Genomic DNA, 13,154 nt, shown 5'->3' with positions numbered 1-13,154 from the left:
AAAACTTGAAGAATAGTCAAACTTTTATATGCTAACATCTAACAACACCTGAAGGAAAGTCTCACAAAGTAATACAAAATAAAAATCAACATCTGATAGATAAGTAATACAAAAACAACTAAGTATTTATTTAAACGAAGTATTTAAACACATCATTAACTTCAGAGATTATACCTTCACAAAGACCCGTAACATCACCTTAACCTTAGCTTGTTTTGAACACAATGATGGTGTGAGTCATCGTTTTGGAGGAATGTCTTCCCTTCGTTCGTGTGATCCGAAGCATTGTGTGTCGTGCAATGGCTGTATTTATAGTCCAATGCGGGGCCCACAGAGGGTACCGCAAACATCGCAAGTATAGACTGGTCCTTGCAGAGATGGACGTTGGCAGGTTTTCCTTTCTTGCCTCTGCTGTTTCTCGATAGCAAGTCTCTCACATTCAAAGTGGTCCAGCCCTTTGTGGCAGATGTTACGCCAAGCTGACTTGTTTGTGGCCTGATGTTACCAGGTGATAACTGCAATGGCGCAAGACTTGAGTGTCAACTTAAGGACACCCTAACTTCATTTGTCCACCAAGTGACCATTTACCAAATATAAGTTGTCCATAGAAAAGCGCTCGGGATTCTATGGTCTTCCATGCGTGTGTGGTGTCCTGACCAGCAGCACTGGGCTTGCATCAGGAAATACTCAATCCCTTGGATTCGACAGTGGTCTAGGATTGAGGTGTTCGGTATTCTGTCTCGCCAGATGATGCCAAGCACCTTATGAAGGCATTGCATATGGAATTGATAAATTGATCAAGGCGTTTGATATGGTGACAGTAGAGTATCCAAGAGGTTGCTATGAATTTTGCTCAAATCTGATAACCTCTGCAATGGCACGTTCCTCCAATTATGGCAAGTAATTTCATGAAAGTCAGAAAGCATGGAAAGAAAATTTTTCCATTACTCAAAGAAGCATAAATTCAAATTTCCTTTGACATATCATACACCCCAAAGACATATATCATATCATACATACAAAGACATATCATATTAAAAAAATTAAAATTTAAAATTCCCTGGAAAGACTACTGCTTTTCCTGAGGCGATGCCTCTATCTCTGCTGAACGTATAGCTGAAGTTATTGTTGCAGGAATGGAGGCTTGAATCCCCTTCTCTTTCTAGTCAATTTCTCCTACCAATTGATGGTTCAACAATTCCTGCTATGCAGCCATTCGTGCAAAGGATGTGGCATGTCGGAGATGGAAAAACTCTTCTTCCTCTGACTCACATTCAGCTTTCATATCTGCCAGAAATTATTGCAAACATGTTACTAGTGAGGCGAAACATGCCTTTTTCCAAAAGAATTGTGACAACCTCTCATCTTTTTCCACAAATAGATCTTTCTGGTCTTAAGAAAAAGTATCTCCAACAACTTCTGTTGCTCTGCCTTTCCTTTGCTTTTCCGTTCCGATGGTACTATCGCTGTCTCTCCGACTGATAAAGCATCTATTTTTGGTTCTCTTTTCTCATCTAATTTCACAATGGATGACTTTTTAAAATTCCATCTCCCTTTGAAGCACCCCTTACCAATCCAATGCCACTCCCTGTAATCTCTTTTCATGGAGTCATAAAAGTATCCCTCTTTCTGGACACATGCAAGGCATACAAACAAGATGGCACTCCACTTCATGTCTCGAAGGTGTGTGCTTCAGAACTTGCTCTTGTGCTTGCTCATTTTCCGTTTTTGTTGAAAAACCCAAACTTTTCCTCTTTCCTGGAAACATGCCTTAGTACAGTTTATCTTAAAGAAGGGTGATCATTCAAACCCTCCCAACTACCATCCCACTGCTCTGACTGCTACTATTTCCAAAGTCTTTGAATGTCTTCTCAATAACCATTTTCTCAACCATCTTGGATCTCAGTCTTCCATCTGACCATCAATGAGGCTTTCGCAAGGCAAGATCTACCAGTGATACCTTTCTTACATAACGAATGTCTGGGCCTCTTTTCTGAGACTTTGGGGAATCCTTTATTGTAGGCCTTGATATCTCAAAAGCGTTTGACAGAGTTTGGCATTGAGGTCTGATATCGAAGCTTCCTTGTTTCGGGTTTCCTCCTTCACTCTGCTCTGTCGTATTGAGCTTTGTCTCCGACCGCTCTATCTCTGTAATGGTTGATGGTTCAACATCTCCCTCCCTCCTTATCAACAGCGGTGTCCCTCAGGGTTCCGTCCTTTCTCCCACACTCTTTTGTCTTTTTATCATTGACCTTTTTCTTCTAGAAATAACCAAATGCACTTGTGTGCTGATGACTCGACATGACATTCCTCCATGTTTTTCCCCATCTGCCCCATCTTCCCTCACTCGATCTACATCTCGTTTCATCACAGCCACCTGTTTAAATTCGGATGTGGGCAAGATTTCCTAGTGGGGCACATGTAAATTGTAATCGAGTAAAGTTTAATGCTTCTAAAACTCAATTTCTTCCGATCCCCCTCTCTCTCTCAAACTCTTCTCAATTCTTCAATCTCCTTTGAAAGTTCTACAATTACACCATGTGATACAATAAACCTCTTAGATATTTACCCAAACATCAAATTTATCCTGGCCAACGACCCCATTTTCATAGCAACATTCATGAAGGTTTTTTTTAATGAATAAGTTGCACTTCATCATCACAACAACAAACCAGAATTGTCTACTCACCACAGACAGCCGGACACTTTGACTGTCATCGTCAATTTTTATTTCCTCCTGTTTTTCCAACTTTTGTTCACAATTTCCCTTCATTCTCTTTCTCTCTTGTTCTTCAGGTGAAGAACTCAAAGAAACATCCTCCTTATCTTCTTGAATCTCATCATCTAAACATCAAAATATGTCAGACGAGGACCCCTCAGAAATTAGGTTATCAACAGATTCCTTGAAAAAAAATAAAGGCAATGTCCCTGGGCTCACCTGGTAGAACCAGGAAACCATTGGCAAGTGTGAATGGCAGAACAATATTTTAGCAAAGCCGAATGATATTTTAGCAAAGCAGAACGATATTTAAGCAAATGAAAACAATATTTTAGCAAAGCCGGATGATATTTTAGCAAAGCAAAACAATATTTTAGCAAATCAAAACAATATTTTAGCAAAGCCGAACAATATTTTAGCAAAGCCGAACAATATTTTAGCAAAGCAGAACAATATTTTAGCAAAGCCAAACAATATTTTAGCAAAGCAAAACAATATTTTAGCAAAGCCGAACAATATTTAAGCAAAGCTGAACAATATTTTAACAAAGCAAAACAATATTTTAGCAAAGCAAAACAATATTTTGGCAAAGCCGGACAATATTTTAGCAAAGCAGAAAATTTTAGCAAAGCCGAACAATATTTTAGCAAAGCAGAACAATATTTTAGCAAGGCTGAACAATATTTTAGCAAAGCCAAACAATGTTTTAGCAAAACAGAACAATATTTTAGCAAAGCCGAACAATATTTTAGCAAAGCAGAACAATATTTTAGCAAAGCCGAACAATATTGCAGGAAAGCCGAACAATATTTTAGCAAAGCCGAACAATATTTCAGGAAAGCCGAACAATATTTTTACAAAGCAAAACAATCTTTTTGCAAAGCAAAACAATATTTTAGCAAAGCCGAACAATATTTCAGGTAAGCCGGATGATATTTTATCAAAGCAAAACAATATTTTAGCAAATCAAAACAATATTTTAGCAAAGCAAAACAATATTTTGGCAAAGCAGAACAATATTTTAGCAAAGCCGAACAATATTTTAGCAAAGCAGAACAATAATTTAGCAACGCCAAACAATATTTTAGCAAAGCAGAAAAATATTTTAGCAAAGCCGAACAATGTTTTCGCAAAGCAGAACAATATTTAAGCGAAGCTGAAAAATATTTCAGGAAAGCAGAACAATATTTTAGCAATGCCGAACAATATTTCAGGAAAGCCGAACAATATTTTTGCAAAGCTGAAAAATACATTTGCAAAGCCTAACAATAATTTTAGCAAAGCCTAAATAATTTTAGCAAAGCCAAACAATAATTTAGCAAAGCTGAATAATATTTTAGGAAAGCCAAACATTTAACAAAGCAGTTGCTCAACTGTCCAATGAAAATTTATTGATGATAAGCATGTACCAAATGGGTTTTTGCTCTTCTCAATGCTGATCTTCCTACCTTGACGTTTGAGACAACTTGGTTTGCAACATCTTTGTAGAAAATGGCGAATACATGTAAATAAATTCTTCTTCTTTCCTTCTGCCTGCAGGAAAGGATCACAGAATCACTATCGTATGAATGTGAGTAGCTCTGGTCGGCACATCGCTTGGTATACACTAAGCACGGAATCTGTTAATCATGCTGTCATGAATAATAATATCTAAATTCCATTCAACAATGTACAAACTTAAACATGAAACACACAGCACACAAAGAACAATAAACCTCCAGGTTTAAGCAATTAAAAAGCGAAAACACCAAAATATGTACACGAAATATCAGCACAAATTAATCCAGTACTCTGACTTTTTTTTATTTACAGGAGCGTGGCTCATGTGAGAGCAAAGTAGAACTGACAGTGGTACAAACAACAGGGAATGAACGAACAGGGGAAGAGGAGAGGGGGCATTCCACATCATTATGGAGTGACAATTGAGTCAAAAAATTCCCCTTTTTTCATTTCAAAAATTATTTTTTTACTTTCTATTGATTATGGTGTACACTTCACCCGTGGCTCTGATCAGCAGTTAAGGAAATTCATACACATTGTCATGTATTCCAACAGTCATGAAATGAAATTCGTGCTATGGAGTGACACTGACTATTTGACCAAGTCTGACAGTGGTAAAATAATCTTAAAATCCTGCTCTCATCGAAAGTTTGAAAAAAAGGCTATTTCACCAAAGAATAGATAATATATCTACTTTCTTTGGAAGGGGTTTCAACCTTCAGCAATGATGCCCCTTGGAATAATAAAAGTGAATGTTACTGTCAATGTTACAAGTCGCATCACAATAATGTGTTCACACGACATAATTAACTGTTAATGCAGTAAAACTTGAAGAATAGTCAAACTTTTATATGCTAACATCTAACAACACCTGAAGGAAAGTCTCACAAAGTAATACAAAATAAAAATCAACATCTGATAGATAAGTAATACAAAAACAACTAAGTATTTATTTAAACGAAGTATTTAAACACATCATTAACTTCAGAGATTATACCTTCACAAAGACCCGTAACATCACCTTAACCTAAGCTTGTTTTGAAAACAATGATGGTGTGAGTCATCGTTTTGGAGGAATGTCTTCCCTTCGTTCGTGTGATCCGAAGCATTGTGTGTCGTGCAATGGCTGTATTTATAGTCCAATGCGGGGCCCACAGAGGGTACCGCAAACATCGCAAGTATAGACTGGTCCTTGCAGAGATGGACGTTGGCAGGTTTTCCTTTCTTGCCTCTGCTGTTTCTCGATAGCAAGTCTCTCACATTCAAAGTGGTCCAGCCCTTTGTGGCAGATGTTACGCCAAGCTGACTTGTTTGTGGCCTGATGTTACCAGGTGATAACTGCAATGGCGCAAGACTTGTGTCAACTTAAGGACACCCCAACTTCCTTTGTCCACCAAGTGACCATTTACCAAATATAAGTTGTCCATCGAAAAGCGCTCGGGATTCTATGGTCTTCCATGCGTGTGTGGTGTCCTGACCAGCAGCACTGGGCTTGCATCAGGAAATACTCAATCCCTTGGATTCGACAGTGGTCTAGGATTGAGGTGTTCGGTATTCTGTCTCACCAGATGATGCCAAGCACCTTATGAAGGCATTGCATATGGAATTGATAAATTGATCAAGGCATTTGATATGGTGACAGTAGAGTATCCAAGAGGTTGCTATGAATTTTGCTCAAATCTGATAACCTCTGCAATGGCGCATTCCTCCAATTATGGCAAGTAATTTCATGAAAGTCAGAAAGCATGGAAAGAAAATTTTTCCATTACTCAAAGAAGCATAAATTCAAATTTCCTTTGACATATCATACACCCCAAAGACATATATCATATCATACATACAAAGACATATCAAATTTAAAAAAATTAAAATTTAAAATTCCCTGGAAAGACTACTGCTTTTCCTGAGGCGATGCCTCTATCTCTGCTGAACGTATAGCTGAAGTTATTGTTGCAGGAATGGAGGCTTGAATCCCCTTCTCTTTCTAGTCAATTTCTCCTACCAATTGATGGTTCAACAATTCCTGCTATGCAGCCATTCGTGCAAAGGTCCTCTGGTCCTCTACTCTGGACATGCTGCTTCTGCTTTCTCAACAATGGATGGAGGTCCTCAACGCCAAACAGGAAATTAGAGCTGTCTCCCTTGACATTTCACGTGCCTTCGATACGGTCTGGCACCCTGCTCTGCTCTCCAAACTCTCCTCCTTTGGTGTCCATGGAAATCTACACGCATGGCTGGCGGACTTCCTCTCTGGTCGTAGTCAACGTGTGGCCCTGAATGGGTTTCTCTCATCTCCTCTTCCTGTTCAGGCTGGAGTTCCCCAAGGTAGTGTTCTGGGCCCTGTGCTTTTTCTGGTCTTCATCAATGATCTCTCTGACTCTCTTGAAAATCCTCTCTATCTCTTTGCTGACGACTCTACTCTCTGTCGCTCCATTCCTCATCCCTCAGATCGGCAGTCTGCAGCCTCCTCACTCTCTGCAGACCTGGACAAAATCACAGACTGGTCAAACAAGTGGAACATGTCTTTCAATCCTGACAAATCTCACACTCTTACAATGTCTCTCCGAAAGGACCGACTGGACAACCCTCCCATCTACTTTCTCAACAATCCTCTCCAAGAAGTTCTGTCGCTCAAGCTTTTGGGTCTCACTATCTGCCATGATCTTTCTTGGGAAAACCACATTTCCAAGCTGGCCTCCAAAGCCAGTCGCCGACTGGGCATCCTCCGTCGTGCGAAGTCCTTCCTTGGCACACCTGAGCTCCTCACCACATACAATGCTTTCATCCGCCGCTCAATGGAATACTGTTCCCCCCTCTGGGCTGGTGCTCCTGCCTCACACCTTGCTCGGCTTCACGCTGTTGAGGCCAAAGCTTTCAGAATCATTGGAATCTCCTGCAATGTAGTCAACGCCGAGGGCCTTTCACTCACTCACCGCAGGCAGGTTGGTGGTCTTTCTGTCTTCTACCGACTCCTCTCCGGCCTTGCTCCCCCAGCTCTCTCTGTGCTCTGTCCCCCCAATATTCCTTCAGGTCGCACAAGATCTGCCTGCAACCCTCTTATGGTTAAACTGCCAAAGTCTAAGCTCTCTGCTCACCTTCACTCTTTCATTCCCCTTTTCTCCCGCCTCTGGAACAAACTCCCCCACTCCCTTCAATCCCACTCCTCCCTCCAGGTCTTTAAAACAGCTGTTCACCACCATCTCTTATCGTCCCCCATCGAAAACCTTGATCTTTTCTACCCCCGGTAATTCACCCCAGAGTCCTTGCAGTGTTCATATGTTTTAATCCTCTCCCACCTCCCCCCAAGTCCTCCCGATGTCCCTGCTCTCAAATGTTGTGTTTGTGTCCTTCCCCCTCTTCCCCCTCTCTTTTGTGTCCTTCCCCCTCTCTCCCCATCTTGTCTGCCGCTCCCCTTGTTTTTTGTGTTTGTGTGTCGGTTTGTCTTTTTGTGTGATTAATGTTAGCTCTTTCACGAGCCTCGATCTTGTATACAAAAAAAAAAAAAAAAAAAAAAGGATGCGGCATGTCGGAGATGGAAAAACTCTTCTTCCTCTGACTCACATTCAGCTTTCATATCTGCCAGAAATTATTGCAAACATGTTACTAGTGAGGCGAAACATGCCTTTTTCCAAAAGAATTGTGACAACCTCTCATCTTTTTCCACAAATAGATCTTTCTGGTCTTAAGAAAAAGTATCTCCAACAACTTCTGTTGCTCTGCCTTTCCTTTGCTTTTCCGTTCCGATGGTACTATTGCTGTCTCTCCGACTGATAAAGCATCTATTTTTGGTTCTCTTTTCTCATCTAATTTCACAATGGATGACTTTTTAACATTCCATCTCTCTTTGAAGCACCCCTTACCAATCCAATGCCACTCCCTGTAATCTCTTTTCATGGAGTCATAAAAGTATCCCTCTTTCTGGACACATGCAAGGCATACAAACAAGATGGCACTCCACTTCGTGTCTCGAAGGTGTGTGCTTCAGAACTTGCTCTTGTGCTTGCTCATTTTCCGTTTTTGTTGAAAAACCCAAACTTTTCCTCTTTCCTGGAAACATGCCTTAGTACAGTTTATCTTAAAGAAGGGTGATCATTCAAACCCTCCCAACTACCATCCCACTGCTCTGACTGCTACTATTTCCAAAGTCTTTGAATGTCTTCTCAATAACCATTTTCTCAACCATCTTGGATCTCAGTCTTCCATCTGACCATCAATTAGGCTTTAGCAAGGCAAGATCTACCGGTGATACCTTTCTTACATAACGAATGTCTGGGCCTCTTTTCTGAGACTTTGGGGAATCCTTTATTGTAGGCCTTGATATCTCAAAAGCGTTTGACAGAGTTTGGCATCGAGGTCTGATATCCAAGCTTCCTTGTTTCGGGTTTCCTCCTACACTCTGCTCTGTTGTATTGAGCTTTGTCTCCGACCGCTCTATCTCTGTAATGGTTGATGGTTCAACATCTCCCTCCCTCCTTATCAACAGCGGTGTCCCTCAGGGTTCCGTCCTTTCTCCCACACTCTTTTGTCTTTTTATCATTGACCTTTTTCTTCTAGAAATAACCAAATGCACTTGTGTGCTGATGACTCGACATGACATTCCTCCATGTTTTTCCCCATCTGCCCCATCTTCCCTCACTCGATCTACATCTCGTTTCATCACAGCCACCTGTTTAAATTCGGATGTGGGCAAGATTTCCCAGTGGGGCACATGTAATCGAGTAAAGTTTAATGCTTCTAAAACTCAATTTCTTCCGATCCCCCTCTCTCTCTCAAACTCTTCTCAATTCTTCAATCTCCTTTGAAAGTTCTACAATTACACCATGTGATACAATAAACCTCTTAGATATTTACCCAAACATCAAATTTATCCTGGCCAACGACCCCATTTTCATAGCAACATTCATGAAGGTTTTTTTAAATGAATAAGTTGCACTTCATCATCACAACAACAAACCAGAATTGTCTACTCACCACAGACAGCCGGACACTTTGACTGTCATCGTCAATTTTTATTTCCTCCTGTTTTTCCAACTTTTGTTCACCATTTCCCTTCATTCTCTTTCTCTCTAGTTCTTCAGGTGAAGAACTCAAAGAAACATCCTCCTTATCTTCTTGAATCTCATCATCTAAACATCAAAATATGTCAGACGAGGACCCCTCAGAAATTAAGCTATCAACAGATTCCTTGAAAAAAAAATAAAGGCAATGTCCCTGGGCTCACCTGGTAGAACCAGGAAACCACTGGTAAGTGTGAATGGCGTACAAAATATGTAATGGAAAGGAAAGGAAATACATATTTTGGGAGGCAAACGCCTGATTTTTTTTAATGTCGTGAACAAACTTCAGTACATCGTGGGAGATGAAGGTTGTGGTCAAGTTTCATCCCAGAAAATAAAGCACATACCTTATCTTGTGGGGTTAAGACCACCCTCAAACCACCTTGAAAATGAATGAATGAATGATCGTTTTAAGGCCATTTTCCCCCGCTAGAGCGGGGGTTAGCCTTGCGGCCCCCATGACAATCATGATTCCCTGTTTGAGGCAATGTTTTTTATGGCCGGATGCCCTTCCTGACGCCAACCTTTGGTCGCCTCTTACAATGCCCAGGGATACGGTGTACCTATTCTAAACCGGGGTACACACCGTGAAACCACCTTAGACCTTCATTTTTGTTATGCTGTGAACAAACGTTGCTACATCATGGATGATGAAGGTTGTGGTCAAGTTTCATCAAAATCGTGTGTCGTTTCAGAGAGGAGAGCAAATACCTATTTTGGGGGTCAAACCTCACCTCTCCTCAGAAATTAAGCTATTAACAGATTCCTTGAAAAAAATGTTTAAAATCGCACAAAAGTGTACATTGTGAGTTTTAAACATGAACAAATCAATACTGGGAATTTGATTTGCCAATAGGTTGAAGAAATGTTGTGACCTGTTGGGATAGTTTTCATATATGTTTGAACAAGTAGAGTGAGCGTTTGTAGGGTTATCCAATCGGTGAGATTTCCTTGTCTCAAGAGATTGAAGGAATGTATTTCAGGCTTGCCTACTGGGTGAACAGTCCAGCATCCAAACTACAATGTAGTCTCTGGAACAATCCTAACCAGACAATGAAGGTTTAGTGGAATGATTCTGCTTAATAACTGGATAGATGGTTTTACTGCTGCTCTAATTTTACTGAATCGAAATATTCCATACTATGGATTTTATAACTTGTCCCAACACCTGAAATGACAGAATTTTCTGAAATACATAAAATTGTTATATATTGGTAAAGTGAGAAAGATGAGATATTTTTTATAACCTTTATCTGTGAGTTCCTGCACTGTTGTTTCAGAATGCCCAGTCGTCCACGGATGGTGAAGAATATCCTGGAAAACAAAATTCTGTACATGTACCAGCTGAAATTAAACGAGTTAAACACCCCCATGTTAGTCCCTGTGCAAAACATCAAAGTACACCACACCAGGATTTGGTGAATTTGAAGAAGTGTTTTAATACAAACCAAATCATCAATAACTTTGTTGAGAAACAGCCACCCACCTCCATTGAGAACCGCAAGGATGGGTCGTCACTAAACATGCATTTCAAAAGAGAAGTGCAGGATTGTTCAATTCTTGGTGGGGGCTTGTAGTTCAGATGTCCAGTGTTCTGGAGTTCCTGGGGAGGGCATAAACAGGGGTGGGAGGGGAAGAAAACTATTCAGAAAAGAAAAAAAATCAGTCACCATTTCTAAAGTTGCGTGAAATTATCTCAACAATAAGCCATCAAAATTGTAACTTGGACTATTACGGCCACAACCATGTGGTCTATGCCCTGTGGAAGAATACATTAATTGTCCTCCAGTTGTCGTGGTTTAATATGAAGCATTTATTTCTTTCAGAAGAGGGAGAAAGCATGGTATGACTTTAATTACAGCAGAAATACACGGATACTCAGAAACAATGAACAAATACAGGACCACGAGTCATCAGCATATATTTCTCCACGAGTCCTTGTACAAAAACCATTTATATAGCGTTCAGCTTGTGTGAGTTTGAAATTGCCGAGGCAGGAGGCTGGGGGGAGGAGAAGGAGGTGCAAGGGGGGGGGGGGGGGGAGACCTTGAGGAGATATCAACATTGACATCACAAAGTTGGGCCCCTGTGATCCAGCCAATAAGGAGACCCCAGTTGGTTACTGAGACAACAACATTCCTCAATGGCTGAATTTCCCAGATATTAGCTGTAAACATGCAGTTCTCCCTCTGTAAGCCTCCCCCACGCTGCCTGACATCAAAGAAAGACAGCCTTGAGATGCCAGACTCATTGCCGCCTGGCATGAGTATTTTTCAATAGTTGATCTATTCCCAATATATTTTAAAAGGGTTATTTGAAGGGAAAGCACCTTCAGTTGTTGTTTATGACCCCCCCCCCCCTCCCCCCTAAAAACTTCCTGCAGCATGTTGGCTTCTATTAAACTAGCTGCAAACTACTTTTAGCTCGGTTTTTATATACAACCGAGCTGGACACAAGTTTTGATCAATATATATTATACAAGATTAAATTTACCTACAGCACCCAATTATCAGATGAGTTAAAAAATACTATTTACTGCATGGGTTTTCCTGAATTTTTCCTCCTTTGTTCAAGTTACGCCAATATTGGGAAAATAACGTCTCTCCACACAAACTGATTTAAGAAAACAATTTTAATACAGTACAACCTCTTTTATCTGGAGTCGTCGGGAACAAGCACAGTTGGCAATTTGAGTCGATAACTCAGACTTAAGTCGCACTTGAGACTGGAGTCGAAATTGACTTGCGACTCAGACATAGGACTTGGTGCCATGGTAGCATTCACACCCCTTGATTTTTTTTTCACATTATGTTGTGTTAAACCTTGAATTTAAAATGGACGAAATTATTTTTTTTGTCGCTGATCGACACATAATACCCCATGATGTCAAAGTGGAATTTTTTTTTTTAGAAATTCATTCAAAGTAATTAAAAATGAAATACAGAAATATATAATTTACCCCCCTGAGTCAATACTTCATAGAAGCGCCTTTGGCAGCGATTACGGCTTTGAATCTTCTTGGGCATGTCTGTATCAGCTTTGCACATCTGGATTTGAGGAGTTTCTCCCATTCTTCCTTGCACATTTGCTCAAGCTCGGTTAAGTTGGATGGGGAGTGTTGGTGAACAGCAATCTTCAAGTCTTTCCACAGATTCTCAATGGGATTCAATTCTGGCCTTTGGCTGGGCCACTCAAGAACTTTCATGTTCCATTGTAGCCTTGGCTGTATGCTTGGGGTCATTGTGTTGTTGGAACGTAAATCTCTTTTGCAGTCTAAGGTCTTTTGCACTCTGAAGTACGTTCTCCTTAAGGATTTTCCTGTATTTGGCACCATTCATTGTTCCTTCTATCCTGACGAGTCTCCTTGCCCCTCCCGCTGAAAAGCATCCCCATAGCATGATGTTGCCACCACCATGCTTTGCGGTCGGGATGGTGTTAGATGGGTGATGAGCCGTGCTCGGTTTCCGCCAGATATAGCGCTTTGCATTCAGGCCAAAGAGTCCAATTTTCACCTCATCAGACCACTGAATCTTTGCCTCATGCTCTCAGTCTTTCACGTGCCTTTTCACAAACTCCATGCATGCTGTCATGTGCCTTTTTCATAGGAGTGGCTTCCGTCTGGCCACTCTCCCATAAAGCCTATATTTTTGAAGTGCTGCAGAGACTGTTGTGCTTCCGGCAGGTTGTCCCATCTCAGCCAATGAACTCTGTAGTTCTGTCAGAGTGGTCATTGGGTTCTTGGTCACCTTCCTGACCAACGTCCTTCTTGCCCAGTTGCTCAGTTTGGTCAGACAGCCAGCTCCAGGAAAAGTCTTTGTAGTTCCATATTCTTTCCATTTCCTAATGATGGAGCTCACTGTGCTCTTAGGAACTTTCAA

General features: G+C 40.8%; 1 protein-coding gene across 1 annotated transcript in view; it reads right to left on the bottom strand.

Moving 5' to 3' along the window:
• Nucleotides 1–13,154, bottom strand: part of LOC144891825 (putative sperm motility kinase W) — a 44,789-nt gene that overhangs the window by 15,557 nt on the left and 16,078 nt on the right. The window contains exons 7-10 of the mRNA XM_078776562.1: nucleotides 10,763–10,879; nucleotides 10,524–10,590; nucleotides 9,191–9,345; nucleotides 4,168–4,252 (exon numbers count right to left, since the gene is read on the bottom strand). Coding sequence (XP_078632688.1) covers nucleotides 4,168–4,252; nucleotides 9,191–9,345; nucleotides 10,524–10,590; nucleotides 10,763–10,879 — 424 coding nt within the window. The remainder of the gene's footprint in view (nucleotides 1–4,167; nucleotides 4,253–9,190; nucleotides 9,346–10,523; nucleotides 10,591–10,762; nucleotides 10,880–13,154) is intronic.

This window comes from Myxine glutinosa, chromosome 4, assembly GCF_964187855.1.
Source record: "Myxine glutinosa chromosome 4, kmMyxGlut1.1, whole genome shotgun sequence".
NCBI lineage: Eukaryota > Metazoa > Chordata > Myxini > Myxiniformes > Myxinidae > Myxine > Myxine glutinosa.
This window is presented reverse-complemented; position numbering and strand designations above follow the sequence as displayed.